At 35.2% G+C, this 25105-nt stretch overlaps 6 protein-coding genes, 2 long non-coding RNA genes and 1 other non-coding gene across 14 annotated transcripts; 4 read left to right on the top strand and 5 right to left on the bottom strand.

Moving 5' to 3' along the window:
- LOC104753081 lies at positions 1656-2073 on the top strand. Its single transcript, XR_762054.2, has 3 exons — positions 1656-1782; positions 1865-1953; positions 2051-2073. It is a non-coding gene; the product is annotated as an uncharacterized LOC104753081 (long non-coding RNA).
- Positions 2410-3071, bottom strand: LOC104753080. The gene is made up of 2 exons (XM_010475361.2): positions 2935-3071; positions 2410-2841 (listed from the first exon to the last, which is right to left on the bottom strand). Exons 1-2 carry the CDS (start codon positions 3044-3046, stop codon positions 2546-2548), a joined length of 408 nt encoding a protein of 135 aa, XP_010473663.1. The 5' UTR covers positions 3047-3071; the 3' UTR covers positions 2410-2545.
- Positions 3614-3697, bottom strand: TRNAL-CAA. The gene has a single exon. It is a non-coding gene; the product is annotated as a tRNA-Leu (tRNA).
- On the top strand, positions 4535-9621 carry LOC104753079 (putative cell division cycle ATPase). Of its 2 annotated transcripts, none has more exons than XM_010475358.2 (17): positions 4535-4834; positions 4991-5223; positions 5793-5914; positions 5990-6078; positions 6176-6214; positions 6309-6402; positions 6559-6610; positions 6737-6828; positions 6915-6985; positions 7060-7559; positions 7645-7732; positions 7836-7946; positions 8027-8595; positions 8748-8886; positions 8987-9055; positions 9137-9253; positions 9350-9621. In XM_010475358.2, exons 2-17 carry the CDS (start codon positions 5000-5002, stop codon positions 9461-9463), a joined length of 2490 nt encoding a protein of 829 aa, XP_010473660.1. In that variant the 5' UTR covers positions 4535-4834; positions 4991-4999; the 3' UTR covers positions 9464-9621. The 2 variants fall into 2 exon arrangements, with proteins under 2 accessions (XP_010473660.1, XP_010473662.1); XM_010475360.2 differs by having other exon boundaries at positions 4535-4657; positions 9350-9504.
- Positions 9805-10705, bottom strand: LOC104753078. Its single transcript, XR_762052.2, has 4 exons — positions 10617-10705; positions 10436-10496; positions 10207-10321; positions 9805-10120 (listed from the first exon to the last, which is right to left on the bottom strand). It is a non-coding gene; the product is annotated as an uncharacterized LOC104753078 (long non-coding RNA).
- Positions 11084-11487, top strand: LOC109129562 (defensin-like protein 269). The gene is made up of 2 exons (XM_019237882.1): positions 11084-11175; positions 11270-11487. Exons 1-2 carry the CDS (start codon positions 11121-11123, stop codon positions 11485-11487), a joined length of 273 nt encoding a protein of 90 aa, XP_019093427.1. The 5' UTR covers positions 11084-11120.
- LOC104753077 (pentatricopeptide repeat-containing protein At1g64100-like) lies at positions 11619-14583 on the bottom strand. Of its 3 annotated transcripts, none has more exons than XR_762050.2 (3): positions 12568-14583; positions 12272-12318; positions 11619-11820 (listed from the first exon to the last, which is right to left on the bottom strand). XR_762050.2 is itself a non-coding variant. In XM_010475357.1 (2 exons), the coding sequence occupies exon 1, from the start codon at positions 14493-14495 to the stop codon at positions 12612-12614; it is 1884 nt and encodes a 627-aa protein (XP_010473659.1). In that variant the 5' UTR covers positions 14496-14583; the 3' UTR covers positions 11975-12318; positions 12568-12611. The 3 variants fall into 3 exon arrangements, 1 of the variants encoding a protein (XP_010473659.1); XR_762051.2 differs by having other exon boundaries at positions 12604-14583; XM_010475357.1 differs by lacking the exon at positions 11619-11820 and having other exon boundaries at positions 11975-12318.
- Positions 16772-20073, bottom strand: LOC104753075 (reticulon-like protein B3). 3 transcript variants are annotated; one of them, XM_010475356.2, is made up of 6 exons: positions 19887-20066; positions 18266-18439; positions 17736-17916; positions 17481-17622; positions 17319-17388; positions 16772-17210 (listed from the first exon to the last, which is right to left on the bottom strand). In XM_010475356.2, exons 1-6 carry the CDS (start codon positions 19942-19944, stop codon positions 17032-17034), a joined length of 804 nt encoding a protein of 267 aa, XP_010473658.1. In that variant the 5' UTR covers positions 19945-20066; the 3' UTR covers positions 16772-17031. The 3 variants fall into 3 exon arrangements, with proteins under 3 accessions (XP_010473658.1, XP_010473657.1, XP_010473656.1); XM_010475355.2 differs by lacking the exon at positions 18266-18439 and having other exon boundaries at positions 16791-17210; positions 19752-20073; XM_010475354.2 differs by lacking the exon at positions 19887-20066 and having other exon boundaries at positions 16791-17210; positions 18266-18598.
- Positions 22945-25061, top strand: LOC104753074 (probable membrane-associated kinase regulator 2). Its single transcript, XM_010475353.2, has 2 exons — positions 22945-24301; positions 24406-25061. Exons 1-2 carry the CDS (start codon positions 23101-23103, stop codon positions 24462-24464), a joined length of 1260 nt encoding a protein of 419 aa, XP_010473655.1. The 5' UTR covers positions 22945-23100; the 3' UTR covers positions 24465-25061.

Genomic DNA, 25105 nt, shown 5'->3' with positions numbered 1-25105 from the left:
GATGAATACTATATATTGATTATTGGGGAAAGCAAAAATCAAATTTTAATATAAATTTATGACAATGTTTTCTAAACACGAATTAAAACTCATCTCTAAACAATTAAGACCAGTAGTAGGAAGGAAGGCAGAAAAATAAATAAACATAAAAGAAAATGTCAAAAGCGGGATTTGAACCGACGCCCTCTGACGAAGACAAGAAGTTGAGTCTGGCGCCTCAGACCACTCGGCCATCCTTGCTCTGTCGTACGTGAACGTTGATACATATAAATAACCGCGTAATTATCAATACAACTTCAGATTTTTGTGACAAAGGGTATTATATTTTCAGAAGCTATCGCACTGTATAAGTTTTCCCTATGAAATATCCAAGATCAGCCCACATAAGAAATATGTCAATAGACCCCATATATGATGATACTTCGAAATGGTTCATTTTTTCTTGAGAGACAACAAAGCCCATTTCATCACTAACAGCAAGAAGACTATTAACATCACGCGTAAACCTGGGCATTCGGATATCGGATCGGATTCGGTTCGGATTTTTCGGATTTCGGATTTTTTGGATATTGACTCTAACATCCATTCGGGTATTTATAAAATTCGGTTCGGTTTCAGTTTGGATAATTCGGATTTTGGATCAGTTAGGATATGATTGTCGATAACCAAAATTAAACCAAAAGTTATTGGACAATGTTTTATTCGAATACTTTTTAATCTTATTGTACCAAAATAACCATACTAATGGAGTATTAAAACATAAAAAAGATAGAAATTAAGTAAATGACAAGGTTATCATAGAACTATATAAATACATAAAAAAAATATGAGACATATTTATCGGAATATCATACTATTTCTTATATATTCGGTTATATTTGAATATTTATTGGATATCGGTTTGGATCGGATAATATCCGATATCCAAAATAATGAAAGCCAAAAACCGATCGGTTATTTTCTTAATATCGGTTTGGTTTTAATCCGCTTACTTCGGTTCGGATACGGTTCGGATTTTTGGATTCTGATTTTATGCCCAGACCTAATCACGGGCATAAAAAGGTAAGTACGATACATCTCGGCCGGTTGTTAGGTTTTTAATATATTGACTGCAACACAGCACAGATTAGTTAAAATAATGCCTACGATTCTGCTAGACTTTAAGATTTACATGAAATTCAACTAGACTTTAATATTTATATATCAATTCTGATTATGTATAAATAATCTTGTGATGAAATTGTAGTATCCTTTTTTTCATTATGCTTTGATCGACACTTTTTTAGTCTATAGTTTGCGAAAAGATAATACTGTACAAGTGAGAATATAGAAAGGATAAGAAAATAACATGAGTCATCACAATTTATTTGGATAATTCTTTTTATATTAGATGTAGTTTTACAGAAACGGATAAGATATTCGTTGGAGTGATACAAATAAGGTGAAGCATGTGAATTTTAATTTTCTCAAACACATAGTACACCATGAATGATCTCATTATTATTTGTTATTCCGACACGTGTCAGTAACATTTTTTTAGATCCTGTGATCTTTATCGCAAAATGTTTGGATTTATTATTTTCCATGTCTGAAATTATATACACCGTACCGATACGTATATGTTATCTTGTTCATCAATGTTTTGGGATTGATTATGCAGCGAACAAACACGCGTGCTTCTAACAAGTGCAGCTTATGTCCATTTGAAGCACTTTGATGCTTCGAAATATGCGAGAAACTTGTCTCCAGCTAGCCGAGCCATTCTCTTGTCCGGCCCTGCCGGTTAGACTCCGATTATCTAATCTTGATCTTGATCTTGTTCCTATTCGTCTATGTTTTGATTCTTAATATTGCTTCTTTGCAGAGCTTTACCAACAAATGCTAGGCAAAGCCCTAGCTCATTTCTTTGACGCCAAGTTACTTCTTCTAGACGTCAACGATTTTGCACTCAAGGTTTCTGAAACTCTAAACAAAAACATTGAGATCTGTTTCTTAGTGTGAGTCTTCTCTATTGTGAACCTTAAATATACTTTTTTTTGTGTGTTTACAGATACAGAGCAAATACGGCAGCGGGAATACAGAATCATCCGTAAGCGGTTTACTGATTTGGTTTGCGAATTGTTTCTTTGTGTCTTATATATTTGATCTCATTGTCTTGTAGATATTGAATTAAGGGTCGAAGCAAATGTTATTGTGATGGTGTGAATTATACATGTAAAAGCCCACCTGTAAGTTGTCAAAACAGTCTTTATGATGATGATGATGGTAATAAAACTCATGTCTTTGTTTGCAAAATTGCAATTCTCGCCTTAAGAAATGAAGAGGTTCTGAGGTCAGTTATCATATTTAGCAGTAGACAATTGTATTTTGAAACACTCATGCATATAATACGTAACAACTTTATTTAGAGATAATGCAAGTCATGGGACATGACCCTCGAGGATACAATACTCACTCACACATATATATTTTGGGGGCGGGTTCAATTTATGGCCTGACTCCTGAGAAAGAGATGAACCCTCCTTCGATTACGGCATGGATTGATTTAACCGGGAATAATGTCATCAACACGGCAAAGAAAACCCATTACCTCAATATTCCCCACAAGGAATTGGACTTCTTCAAGGTCTTTGATCTCACGGCCACTCTTTTCGTACTCCGCAGTGATGTCTATGAGGCAATTCAAGCCACTGGGCTCGTCGTCAATAACTTTTGTAGTTGCTGCAATCAACTTATAGCCATCAACGAATGCAGGTTTGACGAACCGTTGCTTCATGGTTTTCGTCTGGTGATCCACTGACTCAATTTCCATTTGAGTCCAGTGAACAGATGGGCTAAGGTCTAACCAACAAAAACAATGAATATATTAGAGTTATGAACAAGTACAACATATATGAAATTATAAGAGTATGAGAGTTATATATTAATATATACATGTAAGTTTTCTATTAGCCAAGTAAGCCGCATTGCAGACAAAACGGTCCCAGAATCGTTCTTGCGGGACGGAAATCTTATACTGCATCTCACAAACTCGTCTCAGTGACATTTCTCTAGCTACTTGTCCTTAATGATGTTTGTCTTTAATTTGTGAGCTTTATCAATGTAGCATGCCATGTTTATATAACCCAATGGTTATGAAGAAAAAAATATTGCATTATTATTATTTTTGAGCAGTTACCCAATTAATTATATTTTCCCACTTAACTTTTTAATCATATATGTATGCCATTTTCCAAAATTGAACAATCTTCCTATGGGCCATGTGCATTCTCTGCTTCACCTAATTAAGGCAATACTAGAATATAAGAATATAACGTGAGCGGACCAACTTCATCAGTAACTTGAACTGACCAAATTCATCAGTAATTTGAACGGACCAAAATTAATTAACATGGCTAATTTTTCTTAATCAACTTATTTCTTTAGCAATAAAATGTATATATATTTCACAAAACTGATGAATACTATATATTGGGGAAAGCAAAAATCAACTTTTAATATAAATTTATGGACAATGTTTTCTAAACACGAATTAAAACTCATCTCATCTCTAAACAATTAAGACTCGTAGTAGTATAAGGAAAGCAGAAAAAGAAATAAACATAAAAGAAAATGTCAGAAGTGGGTTTTGAACCCACGCCCTCTTACGAAGACCAGAACTTGAGTCTGGCGCCTTAGACCACTCGGCCATCCTGACTCTGTTGTACGTAAACGTTGATACATATAAATCACCGCATAATGTTCAATACCCATACCAAACTTCAGATCTTTGTGACAAAGGGTATACAGTAGTATATTTTCAGAAGCTATCGCACTCTATAAGTTTTCCCTATAAAATATCCAAGATCAGCCCACATAAGAAAAATGTCAATAGACCGCATATATGATGATACTTCGAACTTCGAAACGGTTCATTATTTCTTGAGAGACCAAAACAACAAAGCCCATTTCATCACTAACAGCAAGAAGACTGTAGACATCACGCACATAAAATGGCAAGTACGACATTTCGGCGCCTGGTCAGTTTTTTAAAATATTGGCAGCAACACAGCACAGATTAGTTAAATAATGCCTACGATTCTGCCAAAGGCATGAGAAGCCATACCTTTTCAATCTAAGCCGTCAACTTGTTCCCTTACGTGGGATCTTATTTCTCAATCCAACGGCTTTTAAATCAGCCACGCTTTCTAGATCTAACAGTCATGTTTTCTAGATTCTGCCTCCTTTTAATATTATAAGGTTTCTTTGTTTTATTTTACATTTCTTTTGTTTCCTTTATATTCAATCTTATGCCAGGGAGTACACGTAAACATGGACTAGAATGACAATTTCGAAAGTATTGAGGAATAAACGAAAGAAACTACAGAACTAAAGGGTGGTTATTAAAAGTAAAGAAGCGGCAACATCGAATAAAAAACTGCCAAAAACCAACCTAGTAGCCGTTGATATAACGACACGTAAGCAAAGTCTCGGTAATGACTCATCAGTTTTCAATGTGTTATGTATACAAGTTACACTCATCATCTCTCATAATAGAAGCGATCATAAAATATCTTTATAAGAAGAAAAAAAACCCCTAAAAATCTCTCATATTCGCCGCCGTCTCTGCCTCATTTTCACCACCGGCGATGACGTGTCGTTAGATCCGGTCTTCACGGTTCTCAAACCTCTCTATGGTTTTTTTTTTCTTTCAGAAAGTTATATATCGTGATTATAGAAATAGAAGTTTCTTTATGTTCTTTAAAAAAAAAGTTTCTTTATGTTATTCGTGAGACGACAATAAGAGAAAGAAACTGGAGATGAATAGACTTTAAGAGATATCTTACAAAACAAGGTTTAATTATAACTTTTGATAAACATTATCTTATAGTTGTTTGGTCATACGTTGTGATTAGTAGTATCTTTCGTATAGATCTTCGTTTATATTAATATATACTCTGTTTTGTTTTATATATTTTTGTTGCACTTTTGATTTTGTTTTTGTCGGAAGATCATCAAAATGGATAGCAAACAGATGTTGTTGTCGGCGCTCGGCGTCGGAGTTGGAGTCGGTGTGGGTTTGGGTTTGGCTTCGGGTCAAGCCGTTGGAAAATGGGCCGGCGGGAACTCGTCGTCGTCTAATAACGCCGTCACGGCGGATAAGATGGAGAAGGAGATTCTCCGTCAAGTTGTTGACGGCAGAGAGAGTAAAATTACTTTCGATGAGTTTCCTTATTATCTCAGGTAATTTGATTTTTCTTTTTTTTTTTTTGTATATCGGTAGTTTTACATGAAATTCAACTAGACTTCAAGATTTGTATATCAATTCTGATTATTTAAAAATAATTCTTGTGATGAAATTATAGTATCTTTTTTTCAGTATGCTCTTTAACAAAAAAAAAAAAATCTTTTTTTCATTATGCTTTGATCGACACTTTTTTAGCCTATAGTTTGCGAATTTCAAGAAGATAATACAAGTGAGAATATATAAAAGGATAAGAAAATAATATAAGTCATCACAATTTTTTTGGATAATTCTTTTTATAGTAGATGTAGTTTTACAAAAACGGATAAGATAGTCGTTGGAGTGGTGATAATAAATAAAGGTGAAGCATGTGAATTTTTCTGTCTACATACACCATGAATGATCTCATTATTATCTGTTATTCCGACACGTGTCAGTAACATTTCTAGATCCTGTGATCTTTATCCCAAAATGTTTGGATTTATTCTGTTTGATGTCTGAAATATTACACATACACCAATACGTATATGCTATCTTGTTCATCAGTGTTTTGGGATTGATTGTGCAGCGAACAAACACGCGTGCTTCTAACAAGTGCAGCTTATGTCCATTTGAAGCACTTTGATGCTTCGAAATATGCGAGAAACTTGTCTCCAGCTAGCCGAGCCATCCTCTTGTCCGGCCCTGCCGGTTAGACTCCGATGATCTTGATCTTGTTCCTATTCGTTTATGTTTTGATACTTAATATTGTTTGTTTCTGTGCAGAGCTTTACCAACAAATGCTAGCCAAAGCCCTAGCTCATTTCTTTGACGCCAAGTTACTTCTTCTAGACGTCAACGATTTTGCACTCAAGGTTTTCTGAAACTCTAGACAAAATCATTGAGATCTGTTTCTTACTGTGAGTCTTCTCTATTGTGAACAACCTTAAATATACTTTATTGTGTTTGCAGATACAGAGCAAATATGGCAGCGGAAATACAGAATCATCCGTAAGCTGTTTACTGATTTGCTTTGCGAATTGTTTTTGGTTTCTTATAAATGATATAAATCGGACATCCTGTTTTTTTGGTTCGTTTGTATTAGTCATTCAAGAGATCTCCCTCAGAATCTGCTTTAGAGCAACTATCAGGACTGTTTAGTTCCTTCTCCATACTTCCTCAGAGAGAAGAGCCTAAAGGTAAATCGAAGTTTTTGTCCCCTTCACATGTTAAATCGTCCAGGCTTAACCGAGTAATGGACTTGGTCATCAACTAGCCTTAATAGTTTGGATTTTCATCGTTTTTATTATGGCTAACTAATACTACTAACATTGTTCGTTGATGAATCTGTTTAGCCGCTGGTGGTACCTTGAGGAGACAAAGCAGTGGTGTGGATATCACATCAAGGTTCGTTTTTCCTTGTCCTTTACTTTCAAATTTTAAGCAATGCCAATAATATCCTTCAATGTTTTACAAACCAATCTACTGCGTAATTTTATCGTTTACCGTGTGATCCATACGTTATCTATGCAGTTCAATGGAAGGCTCTAGTAACCCTCCAAAGCTTCGCCGAAACTCTTCAGCAGCAGCTAATATTAGCAACCTTGCATCTTCATCAAACCAAGGTTATCATATTCACCTTAACAAAGACAATTGAAACTTTCAATCTTTATTCATTCCGACGCATTGACTAATTAATATACGATCTTAGGTTCAGCGCCTTTGAAGCGTAGTAGCAGCTGGTCATTTGATGAAAAGATTCTTGTCCAATCTTTATATAAGGTAATATAAAACTACAATATATGCATTAGTTTGTTTGAATCTGGTTTATAATATCTTGCAAATGCAAAGTGCAGGTCTTGGCTTATGTCTCCAAGGCGAATCCAATTGTGTTATATCTTCGAGACGTCGAGAACTTTCTGTTCCGCTCGCAGAGAACTTACAACTTGTTCCAAAAGATTCTTCAGAAACTCAGTGGACCGGTCCTCATTCTCGGTTCAAGAATCGTAGACTTGTCGAGTGAAGACGCTGATGAAATTGATGAGAAGCTCTCTTCTGTTTTCCCTTATAACATCGACATAAGACCGCCTGAGGATGAGACCCATCTTGTGAGCTGGAAATCGCAGCTTGAACGCGACATGAACATGATCCAAACTCAGGACAATAGGAACCATATCATGGAAGTTTTGTCTGAGAATGATCTCATATGCGACGACCTTGAATCAATCTCTTTTGAGGACACGAAGGTTCTAAGCAATTACATTGAAGAGATTGTTGTCTCTGCTCTTTCGTATCATCTGATGAACAACAAATATCCTGAGTACAGAAACGGAAAGCTAGTGATATCTTCTACAAGGTTTTAAAAAATACCCTAACTTGTTTCACAAACAAACCTCTACTGCGATATTGGTACTGATTTAGTTTTTATCTTGTACGTTTAGTTTATCTCATGGATTCAGCCTCTTCAGAGAAGGTAAATCTGGCGGTCGTGAGAAGCTAAAGCAAAAATCTAAGGAAGAACAATCCAAGGTCTCAATCTCTCTATACTCTGTTTTTAGATGAAAACAGAGGATAAAGACTGAAGCAGAGCAGAACCATTGCTGAAATAAGTTTCTTTGATTTACTGTTTCAGGAAGCAAAATCTGAATTAACGGCTGATGTCAAGCCGGAGACTAAGCCAGGGAGTGTCACAACGGAACCTGAGAAAGAAGCTAAAGCTGAGAAAGTAACCCCAAAAGCTCCGGTAAGTTTGATCTATCTACTTCATATTATTCATGGTAATTTCAAAAAACCTCTTGTCAGTTGTGTTAACCTATGGAACAGGAGGGTGCACCGGATAACGAGTTTGAGAAACGGATAAGACCAGAAGTAATCCCAGCAGAAGAAATCAATGTCACATTTGAAGACATTGGTGCACTTGACGACATAAAAGAATCACTACAAGAGCTTGTAATGCTTCCTCTCCGTAGACCAGACCTCTTCACAGGAGGACTCTTAAAGCCCTGCAGAGGAATCTTACTCTTCGGTCCACCGGGTACTGGTAAAACAATGCTAGCTAAAGCCATTGCCAGAGAGGCAGGAGCGAGTTTCATAAACGTTTCAATGTCTACAATAACTTCGAAATGGTTTGGAGAAGACGAGAAGAATGTTAGGGCTTTGTTTACTCTAGCTTCGAAGGTGTCACCGACCATTATATTTGTGGATGAAGTTGATAGTATGTTGGGACAGAGAACAAGAGTTGGAGAACATGAAGCTATGAGAAAGATTAAGAATGAGTTTATGAGTCATTGGGATGGGTTAATGACTAAACCTGGTGAGCGTATCTTAGTACTTGCTGCTACGAATCGGCCTTTCGATCTAGATGAGGCAATCATCAGACGGTTTGAACGAAGGTATAAACTTAAGCCATGAGCTACTTACTTTTTAACAGTTTTTCCAAGATTAATTAAATTAGTAACCATGTGAATTTGGTTATGTATAAATTAATATCTAACCATTTTGGTTCTTGATTCTAGTTGGTTTACTTGGTTTTACTCTTACGCAGGATCATGGTGGGACTACCGGCAGTAGAGAACAGAGAGAAGATTCTAAGGACATTGTTAGCGAAGGAGAAAGTAGATGAAAACTTGGATTACAAGGAACTAGCGATGATGACTGATGGATACACAGGAAGTGATCTCAAGGTTAGATATATAGATTTGTTTCCTCCATAAACCTGTTTCTTGAATGTGTAGTAAAGATACAAAAGAAGAGATCTTGACTGTTGATTCGATATGTAAACAGAATCTGTGCACAACCGCTGCTTATAGGCCTGTGAGAGAGCTTATACAACATGAGAGGGTCAAAGATACTGTAAGAATTCGAGGTTTTTTTTAATACTAGTTTCTTCAGGTTGGATTTGATTTGATTGTTATTCGTTTTTGATACTTGAAGGAGAAGAAGAAGCAGAGAGAGACTTCGAAGGCGGGTGAAGAGGATGAAGGGAAGGAGGAGAGAGTGATTACACTTCGTGCTTTGAACAGACAAGACTTTAAAGAAGCCAAGAATCAGGTGAAATTACACATTGGTTTTTATTACATTTATGCGTGTGGATATGTAATAAATTGGGGTTTGCGTTATAAAACGTTTTGAGTTTTGAAAACACAGGTGGCGGCTAGTTTTGCTGCGGAGGGAGCGGGGATGGGAGAGTTGAAGCAGTGGAATGAGTTGTATGGAGAAGGTGGTTCGAGGAAGAAAGAACAACTCACTTACTTCTTGTAATGATGATCATCAAAATGGGTTACTAGGAAAATGAAAAGAACACACGTACGGTGATGAATTGTGAAATTTGGTAATGTAATATTATGGTGAATTTTTTCTTCTTCTTCCATGGTTAATAATAACAAGAGAATAAAAATGATGATATTGAAGTTTAATTATGTCGTCAATGTTATTTCACTGTATAGAGCATCTCCAATGGTCAAGTTGTAAACAAATATGTTTAACATTATTTTAAGTAGAAAAAATAAATTCAAAGCTAAAAACTTTCATAAGATACAAGTAAAAAATACACCTCCAATAATGGTAAAGTTCTTAAATTTTATTCAAAAACTTCCATAAGATACAAGTAAAAACATGAAATTTACAATCAAAACATGAAAAAAGAATCATGAGTACAACAAACTTGAAGTTGAAAGAAAAGTTTGTTGTGGATTCAGTTTTGTGATGGTCTTACCAACAAGGTCGAAGAGGACAGAGTCCAATGCTGCGTATATCGGGACTGGTATCGATGCAAACCCAGCTCCGAATTTGCCTGATCAAAAGAAACCACAAAGCAACACACCAATGCCCTGAACAATTGAACCTGTGCCTGTTCCGAATAGACCATCAAGCAACACACCAAAGCCCTGGTTTTTTTTAACAAGAAACACCCTTTTCCTAAATATAATCAAGAATAAGGATCACACAATGTACCGTTGCAATAGTCACATCCTAACGAAGAAAAAGAAGAAGAGCAATTTTACCTTCCTCGTCAAGCCCTCCTAGAACATTAAAGGCATAGAAGGGGGAAAAACGCTTGAAATAAAGCGTGTTGGAGAGAAGCTGGGCCATTGCAGGACAGGTCATCTGCTTGTTATGCTGATGTTGACACCAAACACAGAGAACACTCTTCACATAAAAATATATTTTTTTTTTCTTAAAAAAGAAAATATATCTGCAAAAGAGCAATGGAAACCTCACACAAGTGTCTACCTTCTGCAATGCTTTGACATCAGCCTGAGATCCAGAGGAAGACAACACAGCTTTGTCTGCTCTGGAAAAGTTAAAAGAAGAAAAACAGCTTAACAAGAGCCTTGCAAGTTACTTCATAAGATAAACCAGATTCTAGAATCCAAGGAATAAGTTCTAAGACACATGACAACTATAAGATTACGTTTGAAACCGAGAAAGATCGGGACCTGCTCCTTTGCCCTTCGGAGATTACGAGAACGACATCGCGAGAGAGAGAGAAGGAAGAACAAAAAAAAAAAATATTACGCGCAAGTTTTTTTTTCCTTTTTCTTTGTTTTACTTAAACTCTTATCTATTCCCCATTTGACACGTGTTCTAATAATGTGAAATATCTTAGCTAAGATTTATTTCTTAGCTAAGATATTTGTTACCAATAATCCTCCCGTCGGAGATGATCTAAGAGAGTCGCATAAAATATATTATGTACCTTTTATGGAGCTACTGTGACAATGTATGTACACTGTATTCCACAATGTATATACTACTGTATTCCACAATGTATACACATATGAGAGGCGCATAAAATATTATGTACCTTTTATGGAGCTTCATAACATTGCTCATTGTATATAAATAGACACAAAGACCATATAGAATCTCATCAGTCAAAAAGTAAAAAACATATAGATCAAAAGTTGAAAAAGACATGGCAGTATCAAAGACAGCAATGCTCATTGTTCGTGCCGCAATCCTTCTCTCATGTAAGTTTCTCTTCCTCTCTCTGTATGTGTCACTCACATTTTTCTTTTTTCTTTGAAAGATGAATTGATTATATGATTGAATGAATATGTATAGGTGTGTCGATGTCAAATGCAAGGGAGCTGCAAAGTCCACAACATGTGGAGTGTGTTGGAGGAGAATGTCCACCGAAGCATCCCCAGCAATATTTTGGGAGTTGCTTTAGCAATCGAGATTGCAAAAATAGTTGTTTCTCATCTTGTAAAATTCAATATTGTTATCATCATGAATGTATTTGCGCACTATGCGACAAGGAGGCTCCAGCACCTTATTAGTGCCACAACGTTTCAATGTGCCTTCTTACGTTATTAACAAAAGTATTATCTTACATCTTCATAACAAGATTATATATCGAACCATCTTCAGTTGAAGAATACGAATTGCTCTATTATTTATTTAACACCAACAAAACGCAAACGTTTGATATAAAAATCTAACAGACACACATACACACACAAAAGCTGACTCCAATCTCTACATGTTTGCAAGAAGACCAAGAAGGATGATAGATATCCGATATAACAAGTTTGAATTCGTATGGAATAAAAATTTTAAAAACTGTAAAGTCTTCCATTCATTTTTATTCATCCTCTAATTGATAGATGATCCTGCAAAACAAACACACCAAATCAGCAAGAGGTTAATCTGGAATCTGTATCTTAAGCTTTTAATCAGGAAAACTCAATGTTGTTTCGCATTCAAGTTCGTCAAGATTCAGAAGTCAGAACAAGTTTAGGAAGAATTTCTACGAGCTGGCTACAATCCAAGGTTTCTTAAGACACCGAACCAAACTAAAAAAGACCAACCCAGTCTTGTGTTTACTGTATTTATAGTGTTAATATTTTTTTAACGAAGTTAAATCATTAGTTCAAAGCGAAGAAATTATCCAAAACAAACCGGAATCAGTTTTGATATCTACTCCACAAGTAAAAGCTACAAACTTTTGAGTACATAAGGTTTGGTTTGGTTTGGTTTCAATCCCAAGGGTGTTCTGTAAACTAGAGAAAAAAGCAAGAAACAAAGCAGATCCACCACGTTAATTGTTCCTCAGACACTCACCTTTTGTTGCTTCTCTTCTGTCTTTTCTCAAGCACATGTTATAAAACCTGAAAATTTTGCAAAACCCTCTTACGTGTTACATATAGCATTGACACATCCGAAAAGAAAATACACACAAGTGAGGCATATAGCATTGAACCCTCTTGCTGTGTTAGTGTTTCTTGTGAAGAGACAGACACAAGTGAGTTTAACATACCATAAAAGGAACAACATCAAGAGAGGACCTCTTCACAAGAAACACTAAGAATACGAAGAGAAAAGAAACAAAGAGACAGACACAAGTGAGTCTAATATACCATGGAAGAAACAAGATCAAGACGGTCACTCTTTACCAGAGACACTAAGACAGCATATCCAAAAAGCTCTTGTCCAATCTACCATGATATGCCATTTCAGCAACCATTTTCATGGTGAATGCATCTCCACTGAACCCGCTGCTTCGCATCTCCGTGATAAGTTCAGCTGAGATATCTATTTCACCACTGAGACATCCTCTGATTAGTGTATTGTATGTGCAGTCATCAGGTACATGTCCATTGTGCTTCATTTGACGGAATAACGCATTTGCTTCTGAGATTGCACCTTTCCCACAAAAACCATTAATCATTACAGTGTAAGTGTGAACATTAGGCTCAACAGTAACTACGTCTGGAGAACAGCCCTGGCTACTAGACATGGAATCAAACATGTGTTTCGCATCATCTAGACGATCGTGCTTGCACAATCCATCGATAATTAAAGTATATATGATTGTATCAGGACATATACCCCTACGGAGCATCTCGTCCCACAATTTTTCAGCCTCAATGAACTTCCCGTTTTTGACCAATGCACTGATCAACGCGGTGAAAGTTACAACATTAGGATTGATTTCCCTTTCAATCATATCACACAACAATCTCTCAGCATAACTCCATCTACCAAGGCTACAAAACCCGTCGATCATACAGTTGTAGGTAAGAACATCGGGAACAATTCCATTCTCATGCATTTCAGTGAAAAGATTTTGAGCATGGATGTGTTGCCCATCTTTGCAAAGACGATCAATGATGGCAGTATAGATTACAACATCGGCTTTGATGTGGTTTGTATCCATCATCTTCCTAAGAAGATTCAAAGCCGACTTAGTGTCGCCAAACTTGCACAATCCATCGATAACTGAAGTATATGTGATTGTATCAGGACATATACCCCTACGGAGCATCTCGTTGCACAATTTTTCAGCCTCAAACAGCTTGCCTTGGTTGATTGATGCACTGATCAGTGCACTGAAAGTTACAATATCAGGATTGATTTGCCTATCAATCATATCACGCAACAATTTTTCAGCATCACTCCATCTACCAACGCTACAAAACCCGTCTATCATACAGTTGTAGGTAAGAACATTGGGAAAAATTCCTTTCTCATGCATTTCAGTGAAAAGATTTTGAGCATCAGTGTGTTGCCCGTCTTTGCAAAGACGATCAATGATGGCAGTATAGATTACAACATTGGCTTCGATGTGGTTTGTATCCATCTTCCTAAGCAGATTCAAAGCTGAGTCAGTGTCGCCAATCTTGCACATTCCATTTACGATTGCTCCGTAAGTAACTTCGTTAGGTTGGTGACCATTTTCTACCATCCGATCAACAAGAGCTAGTGTTTCGAGAACTCGACCCTCACGGCAAAGACCATTCATCAGTGTTGTAAATGTTACGACATTGGGTGTACATCCCGTTTCCGCCATTTGATCAAACAAAAGTAGGGCTTCAGAGATCCTATCTTCTAGACATATTTCGTGGAGCAGCGTGCTAAAGGTAACAACATCGGGCTGGAAACCAAGTTTGGCCATCTTACCAAATGTAGACAGAGCAAAGGACAACTTATGACAGTCGCAGAAACATTTTATCAGAATAGTGAAGCTGTAGACATCAAATGGAATCCTGCGCAATTCCATCTTCTGATATAGAGAAATCGCAACATCGGGACGATTCATTCTCACTACCAACCCTATTACTCTATTGAAATCAATTGCCGAGTAGGAGGAACGAGACCGAACCATATCATCAAACAAGGCAATAGCATCATCTAAGCATTTGATATAATGAGACCCACTTCTCAATTTCAGTTCATCTCCTATAAATGTACCTTCCCTCAAAGAACTCTTCGAAGCCGTACGTGTCTTGGCGGAACGAAGATGAATCGATCTCGTGCTGCCCAATCTCAAAACCCTAGCCAACATTTTTGCTGTTTCGTTTGATTTTGTAAGATTTCTCTAACCAAAAAGGAGTTGAGTGTGTGTGGAAAAAGTGTGAGCTCCGTCTGACTGAACTAATAATGAAAGACTAGAGAGAGAGAGCAGCAGCAGCAGCAGCAGCAGCACAAAATGAATGAGAAACACGACCGGTTCCATTCATTGGCCGGTTCAATTTGGTTGGTACACTTACCGCTTATGAACTTTGAATCAGAAACACGACCGGTTCCATGAAATCTGATTTTGCTCAACCTATCAATTTGAGTGTTTTTGGTCTATACCAATTTAGCAGCCAACGAAAGAATAACGTTTTGTTTAAAGTTATAATAATTTTACATCCAGCCAAAAACGTTGTTCTTATCTTCTGTCAATTGTTTTATTCTCCAATGCATTTGCAGTAGATCGTGATCGTGTCCAATGTGAAAAATATTTCTACGTTTTTGCATTAATGGCTGCTGAACTGCACTAAACCAAGGGAACTCACTTATTTTAATTACAACCTATGATTAAAAGAGGAGAAAATAGTGTTGACGATTACCAAAAGTCAGTGTAACGTTTTTAGTAATCATAAATGTACACGACTTTGATAAATTAATGGCAGAAACAATCAATCAATATAATAAAAACTGAATGTGTTTCTCTCTAGTGTTGTTGACATCTCAGCTTTTTAGTTGAAGGAAGAGGTGACACATGAGTTAAAACAGTTAGACATTCAAATTATAAAAATTAATACAGCTCAAAATTTTTGTCCAATAATAATCTTTCTCCATTTCACATCATTCCTTCTGATTTCTGTTATGGTCCAGCCCAATTACAATAGTGTCCAACAAAAACAAAAATCTCAAATTAATCTGTGTATAACAACCGAGGAAGATGATGATTAAAGGACACACGGTTCTTTAAACATTTTGGTTACTTATTATTTGTAATCTAACATCATTTTAACAGTTTATTTTATTCTAAATAACAATCCGCACTATGTGCAGAATAAAATATTTAATAAATAATTTTACTGTAATTAATATATATATAAAATCTATAATATTTATAGGTACAATTATTATTTTGGATCTAAAAAATCTATTTGTGTAGTATATATTTTTTTAGTTTTATTTGAATATGAAATTCTTGTATAATAATTAAGATTTAACTTATGGAAATTATTATAATATGAATTTTATATTATCTCACCATATGAATCAAAAGTTCTTAAAATTTTATGGAAATGTAAGTAAGTGATACAATTAAGTTATAAAGAAAATAAAAGAATTAAATTTGGATGTCATTTAAAAAATATATATACAATGATATGTAAATAGAAATACTATTAAAAACTAAGGACAAATAAAGAAATCATTTCTCGAGCTTTGTGAGTGCAATATGTCAGTATTTTTTTGTTTATGAACCAAACTAGAAAAATCTCTCAAGCGTGATTGGAGGATAAATTCTCTTTCTGAAGCATACATAAACTAGAGTAAATTAGTTACGTATTATCAAACAAAAATTCTCATATGTCTATCTTATTGTTTATGCATTTACTATGTGATTCCTTTTCATAGTGATGATTGTAGTGTTTGAATTTTGTCGTTTGATAACAAAGGTTCCTTGCCTCTCAAGATTTACATATAAGAACACTAGTGACAAATTAAACAATGTTGTAGATCAAAAACCAAATATTTTAATTTAAGAAAACTAAATCATCTATAACTTTTAAAATAACTTTGACAATTAACATAATCCTCATAAATGTTGTATACAGTTTAACATAAGTATAATATTTAAATAATAACATAAAACCAAAATAAAGTAAAAATATGTCTATTTACTTTGACATACGTGGACTTGTTATAAAAAAGAATATGTAATTTACAAAAGAAAACAAACAAATAATAACATAACAACAACACAAACTATATAAACTTAGATGATTAAATTTGTAAACTACAAAAATACACCACAAAATAATACTACATTAATATATCTCCCATAATAATAAGAGAAAAAAACATAGCATATAGTAGAGTTAAGCCAATTATACGAGTAAATGATTGTATTAAAAAATACTACGGAGTTACAAACCATTCTAGGTTTTTTCGTTTCAGTTCTATATCTTAGCATTGTATAAACCATAATTTTCATGATTAATATAATTTCAAAAAAATTAATAATCATACTTTGAATATCAAATGTATTTCAAAATGTATAGAATAACATCCCGCGGCATCGCGCGGGTCTAACCTAGTTATGTATAAAAATTAAACTAAAGTTCAGAATATTCAAAGATTATCATAATAAGATTCATGGTGACAAATGGTATTCCAAAACAGAATCATTCAATATGGCTATAAAATTTGGTTATATCCCGAATAAAAATCCACCCACATTGTAGAGATTTTGAGTGTAGTATAATAACCAACAGCTGCTAGAACCACCAACGTAAAAGAAAAAACAATGCTTCTGAGATTTTTTTTATCAATCTGGAAGACTCAGATCATCATACTGATGCGAGAAACTTACACACTCTCTAATCCTTCTTCTTGTAAAAGGCTCCTTTAGGGATTTTGCTCATCACCTTACTTAAAACCTTCTCATCGAACACCACATATTGTTTCTTGATCTCCCTCATTGCCTTTTCACCAAAGTCATCTACTTTATCATCATACTTTTCGTAAAGCACGGGAATCGTGAAGAGAAGTACAGTTGCTGGAAGCAAAAAAAAAAAACAATGAAAATTAGATATTAGAAGGAAGACAAAGAAAACACAACTAGTTAAGGTTATCAATTGGATGCAATAAGAGTATGGATTAGTACCGATGTAGATTAAGGTCAAGAAGTTGCAGGAGCTGCCAACTTTGGACAAAACCCATAAACCAGCAATCACCTTAAAACATATTTGCAACCCAATGTTAAAAAAAAACGAGAAACAAGCAAAATCAAACAACAACATAATTAACCAAATAAAAAAAGGTTTACCAAAAGAAACTTCTTGAGATCTCTTCCTGATGCAATGTCCCTAAGAACAGTAAATCCACGGTTGATTTCAATTCTTAGTCCAGAAGCAAGCTGAAGAACAACTTCCTCGGGGATGTGAACTTCAGGGATATGAGGAGTTGTCCTGTAATACAAAATAAAAAAAAAAAAAATAAAAAATAAAAATCAGCTTTAACAGACCATGGATTAAACCTCAAATCTCACAATAACGATAAACATCCATCCATTAAAACTTACTTGTGAATAAAGGTACTAGCACTAGACCACAAGAACAACACAGCAAGAGTAAGAATTGAAATGTGGCCAAAAAGAGTGAGAAGATTGTATTCAAGCAACTCGAATAAGATCCAGGAAACAGTTGCAGCACCCAACACTCCTCCTGATACCTTCTTGTTCCTCCATAGGAAAATGTCGGCAGCTGAGATTTCAAAACAAGTGAAACCAATCATTCCACAGATCCTCTCAGATTCAGAACAAATCAACAAACAACAAATCAAATCGTTCGTTTAAATTACTTCTCATATCCAGATTTCCTGAATTCATACTCAATCCAAGCAACAAAACAAATCTACAACATCGGTAACAACACTGATCTACACTACAACAGCTCGATGAAGTAAACATACAGCAAAACTCCACAATCGATAGCAGTAAAACCTAGAATCCAGATCCGATAACTAAAATCGCCTAATCGATGATTCCTCATAGTTTCAGAGCAAAGAAAAAAAAAACAAAAATCAGGAGAAAAAAAAAAGAGAGATCCATACGTTTTCCGCCACCAAAAACCTTGTGAACAGGCTGTTCTCTACCGAAGAGACGATAAACCTTGGTTTTGAGAGACGAAGATTTCTTATCGTCATCTGAATCGGAAGAAGACGAAGAAGAAGAGTCACCGTGACCATGGATCTTCTCAGCTATCTTCTCCATGATTGATTCCTCGTGTTTGTGCTCTTCCGCCATTGTTTAACTTCGTTTTCCTTGAAACCTCCGCAAAATAAAATAAAAAACCCTAAAAGTAAAACTGTTTTTCTTTTCTGGTTTCAGTAAGCGATGAGTGAGAAACGGAGAAGAAAATTAATAAAAGAGTGACTCTTCTCAAGTCAGTCGCCTCTCTCTCTCTCTCTCTCTCTCTAAATAATAAGAGCGTTTGATACAGATTCAATCTCACCCGTCGATTTATCTAAACTCAATCTTCACCGTTGGATATTAATTGCTTACTTTAAATAATAGTAACATCTTTGAGACGGAAGACAAACGACCGTTAAATTCTTAATCGAGAGCGTCCAAATTCGATTAACGTCTTCAATGGGGTCGCACGTGGTCGTCGAGAGGGTAGACGGTAGAGGCTCTCAACTACGACGTCGTGGGATGTGAGGGATCAAAGAACAATTTCATTTGGGCCTCTGAGAATCTTTAAGGGAAGGCCTAATAAGTGAAGTGAAATTATAAGAACTTTAGCTTCTTTTTTCTTTTTGTGACAAATAACCCTAGATTTTTTTTCCCCCCCACTATAAGTCATAATGGTTAGAGATTTAGTGAAGAACAAATATTGAGATTATGATCTTTCATATATACTCGACGTATGTTGAATTTGAAGCAACAACAATCATAGTAAATTGTGTACTTTATAAGTTCCAAAAAATCTAGGTGATCTCCAATTCTATATTAGTATGTAAAAATAGAATAGTTTTCTTGTACAATATGGTTTCTTATTGTGAAGATGCTTTTATAATAATTTTCTTGAGATAAATATGGTTTCATCCCTGTCTCATTTCCAAGTTCTAAATAGTGGACTTAAATAAAAGTGTTTCGTAGTCTATCTAAAATATTTGTTAAATATAAATCATTGCACAACACAACTATATTACGCTAAAAGATAGTTGTGTACAAAATAAATAACTAGTCATGTAAGACCAAATCTAGCTGTGGTTATTGGTCTAATGAATCAAATTGTCTTTTTTTCCTTTTAAATGATTTTTCTGCAGTGCATTTAAATCATATACACATTCGACTTTAATTACATATATATATATAAAAAGGTATGTAGCTTAATTAATACCTACGTAAATCAAATAGCTAGGANACTACAACAGCTCGATGAAGTAAACATACAGCAAAACTCCACAATCGATAGCAGTAAAACCTAGAATCCAGATCCGATAACTAAAATCGCCTAATCGATGATTCCTCATAGTTTCAGAGCAAAGAAAAAAAAAACAAAAATCAGGAGAAAAAAAAAAGAGAGATCCATACGTTTTCCGCCACCAAAAACCTTGTGAACAGGCTGTTCTCTACCGAAGAGACGATAAACCTTGGTTTTGAGAGACGAAGATTTCTTATCGTCATCTGAATCGGAAGAAGACGAAGAAGAAGAGTCACCGTGACCATGGATCTTCTCAGCTATCTTCTCCATGATTGATTCCTCGTGTTTGTGCTCTTCCGCCATTGTTTAACTTCGTTTTCCTTGAAACCTCCGCAAAAAAAAAAAACCCCTAAAACTGTTTTTCTTTTCTGGTTTCAGTAAGCGATGAGTGAGAAACGGAGAAGAAAATTAATAAAGAGACTTTCTTAAGTCAGTCTCTCTCTCTCTCTCTCTCTAAATAATAAGAGCGTTTGATACAGATTCAGTCTCACCCGTCGATTTATCTAAACTCAATCTTGGCCGTTGGATATTAATTGCTTACTTTCTAAGAAATTAATTAAATAATAGTAACATCTTTGAGACGGAAGACAAACGACCGTTAAATTCTTTAATCGAGCGTCCAAATTCGATTAACGTCTTCAATGGGGTCGCACGTGGTCGTCGAGAGGGTGGGCTCAATTACGACGTCGTGGGATGTCAGGGATCAAAGAACAATTTTATTTGGGCCTCTGAGAATTTTTAAGGGAAAAAAGCCCAAAGGTTAAGTGAAATTTTGTATCCTTTTTTTCTTTTTCTTTTTGTGACAATAACCCTAAATTCTTTAGGTTTTTCCACTATAAGTCATAATGGTAAGAGATCTAGTGAAGAATAAATATTGAGATTATGATCTTTCATATATACTCCGACGTATGTTGAATTTGAAACAACAACAATCATAGTAAATTGTGTACTTTATAAGTTCCAAAAAATGTTGGTGATCTCCAATTCTACTATATATGTAGTAGAGATAGAATGCATTATTTATGTGTACATGCTTTAGAATAGTTTTCTTGAACAATATGGTTTCTTATTGTGTAGAATGTAGATGCTTTTATAATAATTTTCTTGGGATAAATATGGTTTCATCCCCTGTCTCATTTCCAAGTTCTAAATATTGGGCTTAACTAAAAGTGTTTCGTAGTCTATCTAAAATCTTTGTTTAATATAAATCATTGCACAACACAACTATATTAATATTGCCGCTAAAACATAGTTGTGTACAAAATAAATAACTAGTCATATAAGACAAAATCTAGCTGTGGGTTATTGGTCTAATGAATCAAATTGTCTTTTTTCCTTTTAAATGTTTTTTCTGTAGTGCATTTAAATCATATACACATTCGACTTTAATTATATATATATATATATAAAAGGTATGTAGCTTAATTAATACCTATGTAAATCAAATAGCTAGGACTTACTATTGCGGCACCATGCCAAACAATTAGCCCGACAAGATCAGATTTTCTTAGGGTAGTAATATTCTCGTGATCAACAGGATAAAGAGAGGCATATCATTTTTATAAGAGTATCTGAAATGATTTGGGATCAACATTTTATTCAAAATAGATTACTACTACATAATTGGTTTAATCATTTGAGTTGGACGGAAATAGCTTAGGCAGGCAGCAGGCTGCTATGTAGCAATTTTTTTTTTTTTTTTTTTATCGTATACCAATCTCATTTTTCAAAAAAAAAGTTTAACAAATTACAATATAAATATTTTTGGAGAAAATCCACTAAAGCTGAAATTCAGGGAAGCCTATCAAACAACGAGTGACTAGCTTCTTTGACTTGCTTTTGAAAGTGCTTTGCCCTTTTGAATATTTTGCTAAAGCAAAATAGTAGTAAAAGAAAAGGAAAAAAAAAAACTTTTTTTGTTTTGTTTTATTTTGACAAGATCGTGTATCCCATTAATATTATGTAAATTAAATCTCAACTAGAAATGAATTAATTTACATCGAAGGACTAAATATATAAATGCAGTATGAATGAAATTGAACTGAACCCATGAACTGGATTAAATTGTATAAGGAGAAAAAAAACAAAAAAACAAAGAAAAAAGAGTGATTGTATGAAAATTAAATGGATCATACGAAATCACGTACATATATATGGGCCCATTGTTCTGGGAACTTGATGAGGCCCATTGAAGAAGGGTGATAATGCGATATTTGGGGTCTACATCCACTGAATCTGACGGTCTGAAATGTCTTTCGGCAAAATAATGATGATGTTAATAATGTACGTCTTGGAAGTTGGAACTACAAACTTTACGCATATCGTTTGTGTAACTAGTAGTACAACATTATACTACATTATCCAGATTCTTTCAGAATCAGTTCAATTTTTTAATCACTTTTGTAGGCGACACCATTAATTTTGTCGATTCCCATTGATCAATAGAGAAATACTGTACTTTGTAACTCAAATATTGTAATTTGTAAACGTAGACTAAACATTAGAATTATGTACTACTATAATAATGTGGAAGTGTACTATGTAGATGGGAGGGAGTAGTAGAAAATAAAAGAGTACGTATATAACACTTTAATGATCTCTGACCTTTTGGTCTGACTGTCTCAGTCTGAAAGTCACGTGACTCACCTGCTCCCTTACGCTTAGCAACTAGCAACGCAACTCAATTCTTCGCCACGTTTTTGTTCGTTTATTAATCTCTTTTGGCTCTGTTTCTTCTGTAAATAAGGAAAATACAAAGAGAATTTACTTATATTACAAATTTATGACAAAATAAATTTTGTTTTATTGTCAGTATAATAAAAATTGTCAGGTATAATAATTTTTTTTTCTTAAACAGCATCCAAAGCTTGTTTTTTTTAATGTGGCAATCAGGTCTTTTTAGTCTTTTTTTGTCAACTATATCAAATCGACATTAAATTATACTGTATTAGACTATTAGTTTGTATTATTATCACACCAAAACTGGATAAGAGTGATCGTCACTGAATAGTGAATACTAAACAGTAAACACAAGATTAGAATTGAAAAGTAAATATATTTGTCGAGCAATTTGTAAAGATAAGACTACTACATTACCATGTAAGTAAAACTACTAATTATATAGACTTATGATATGAACTGTGTAACCGAATTGTGTAATTAAATGAGTTCTAGTACCTTTTTTGTTTTGCTTTTAGTCATAACACTATTTCATACCATAAGCAATAAAGAACACCATATTATATTATTTTTATAAAAGAAAAAGAAATATACTATTAATTATTTATTTATTTTATATAAAGGTAACCACTCTCTTTTTACAAGCACCGTAGTAAAACCCTTGTTTTGTTGTGTCATGTAAAAAGGGAGAGACACTTTGAAGAAGAAGAAAGAAGAAAGCTTTGAACACAAAAACGCAGCGTTTTAAGGGGAAAAGAGTTGATTCTGGCTTTCCCAACAATGGAAGCTTTCAGTCTCCTTAACTACTGGAAAAGCAGTGGTGGTCACGGTGGTGTTACTTTCCTCCCTCCTTCCTCCGATTCTTCCTCTTCTTCTTGCCGTTACTCCGCCGCCGATTCCACCGCAACCACCACCATTGTCACCACCTCCGTCACAGAAACTGAGGATGAAGAACCCGATGACGACAACGACAACGATGAAGGTCCCTTCTTCGACCTTGAGTTCGCTCTTCCAGCTGAAGAATACGAAGAAGACGACGACGGAGGAAGAGAAGGAGACTCCGTTTCCGATTGTACGGACGGCGGTTGCGAGTTCAAATTCACTCTTTCGTCTTGCTCCGGCGGAGAAGATCGAGCAGATCCAAACTCCCTCGACGATGTTTTCGAAGAGGTCGAACCACCGTCTTCTTCAGAGCAGCAGACCTGTTCCGTCAAAGCTCCTGCGGCGCAGTTATCGGCGTCGATTTTGAAATCCGCCACTAAGCTTCGCGTGTTCATGCTCGGAATGAAGAAACCGAAGCTCATCCAAACGAAACCGGAACCTAACTTCGGATCTGAAGACATCGTCGACAAACAAAATCCTCCTCTTCCTCCGCCGCCGTCGTCGTCTCACTCGCCGGAATCGCAACAGAAAAGTAGTACGGTGACAGTTAATTTAAAAGTCGAAGACGTTCCGATAGTTTCTTTATTCGCAAGAGAGAACAGTTCCAAGAACTCATCTTCTTCGTCGTCTTCTTCATCCTCATCGTCTTCCTCGTTAAAGAAGCAAAACGGCAACGAGTCTGTCGTTTCAGATGAGAAACGCTTTATGATGATGCAGAAGTACTTAAAGAAGGTGAAGCCGCTTTACATCAGAGTCTCGCGTCGTTACGGCGAGAAACTACGACACTCCGATCCACTAACAGCTCCGTCGTCGTCGGCGAGATCCACGGCGGAGAAATCGGAATCTCCTACGAAGAAGACGAGTAAAACGGGGAACAACATCAACATAAACATCCCAGCAGGGCTTAAAGTAGTGAGGAAACACTTGGGAAAAAGCAGATCGTCGTCGTCGACGGCGAGTACACCGTCGTCTACGGCTGCGGCGAGTGTAACGACTCAGCAGTCTGAGTCAAGAAGACGCGACGACTCGCTTCTTCAACAACAAGATAGTATCCAAAGCGCTATTTTACACTGCAAAAGATCTTTCAATTCCTCTAGAGGTAATTTAAAATTCAACTAATCAAAAAATCCATTAATGATTCAATTAAACATTTCTTAATTTGATTAATTAATTGTGTTTTGTTGTGAATATATTTTTTTTCAGATAAGGATCCGTCGGTGTTACCAAGATCGGTGAGTGAACCTTCCTCTTACGAGAAATGAGACAAGAAAAAATATCGTAATCTTTGGTTTTAGTTTCAAGAGAATCAATCTCAACGGTTTTGATTTTCTCGCATTAACAACTTATATGATAAGTTATTGTAAATATTTTGTCTTGTTTAGCTTATTTTGGTCAGAATTGTAGGCATTACCAAGTGTCGTGGGTTTTAGATGTTGGTCATGTAGTTTTGATGATGACTATTGAAACTTTGGAACATAAAAAGGGTTAATTAAGAAGAAAGATGTAGGATTCTTTTTTTTTTTTTTTTTCATTTTTATGTTAAGACACAACAACTCGCACACCAAAAACATACTACTATATATGTTATGAAATTGATTATTGAAGTATACAATGTATCTTAAAGATTATAAATTTGAAATTATTGAAAAATATGAAGCAAATAAAAAGCAGTTTTTAAAAGAGGGGAAAAGATGCTAAATATGTCATTACCTTTGAGTTGATCCCATTTTATAGTATTAGTTTATTGTTGTTGTTGTGTGAGTGGTATATTTGGTTATTTGGAATGACGGAAAGATAAGTAATGTGGGGCTATATTGGTAAGTGAGAGACGGTGAAAGTTGAGACAGAAACAGTGAAAAAATCCGATTTACCTTTTCCCTTTTTTTTTTTTTTTTTTTTTTGA

This window comes from Camelina sativa, chromosome 16, assembly GCF_000633955.1.
Source record: "Camelina sativa cultivar DH55 chromosome 16, Cs, whole genome shotgun sequence".
In the NCBI taxonomy this organism is placed as follows: domain Eukaryota; kingdom Viridiplantae; phylum Streptophyta; class Magnoliopsida; order Brassicales; family Brassicaceae; genus Camelina; species Camelina sativa.
The sequence above is the reverse complement of the archived record's forward strand: the minus strand, read 5'-3'. Positions and strand labels throughout refer to the sequence as shown.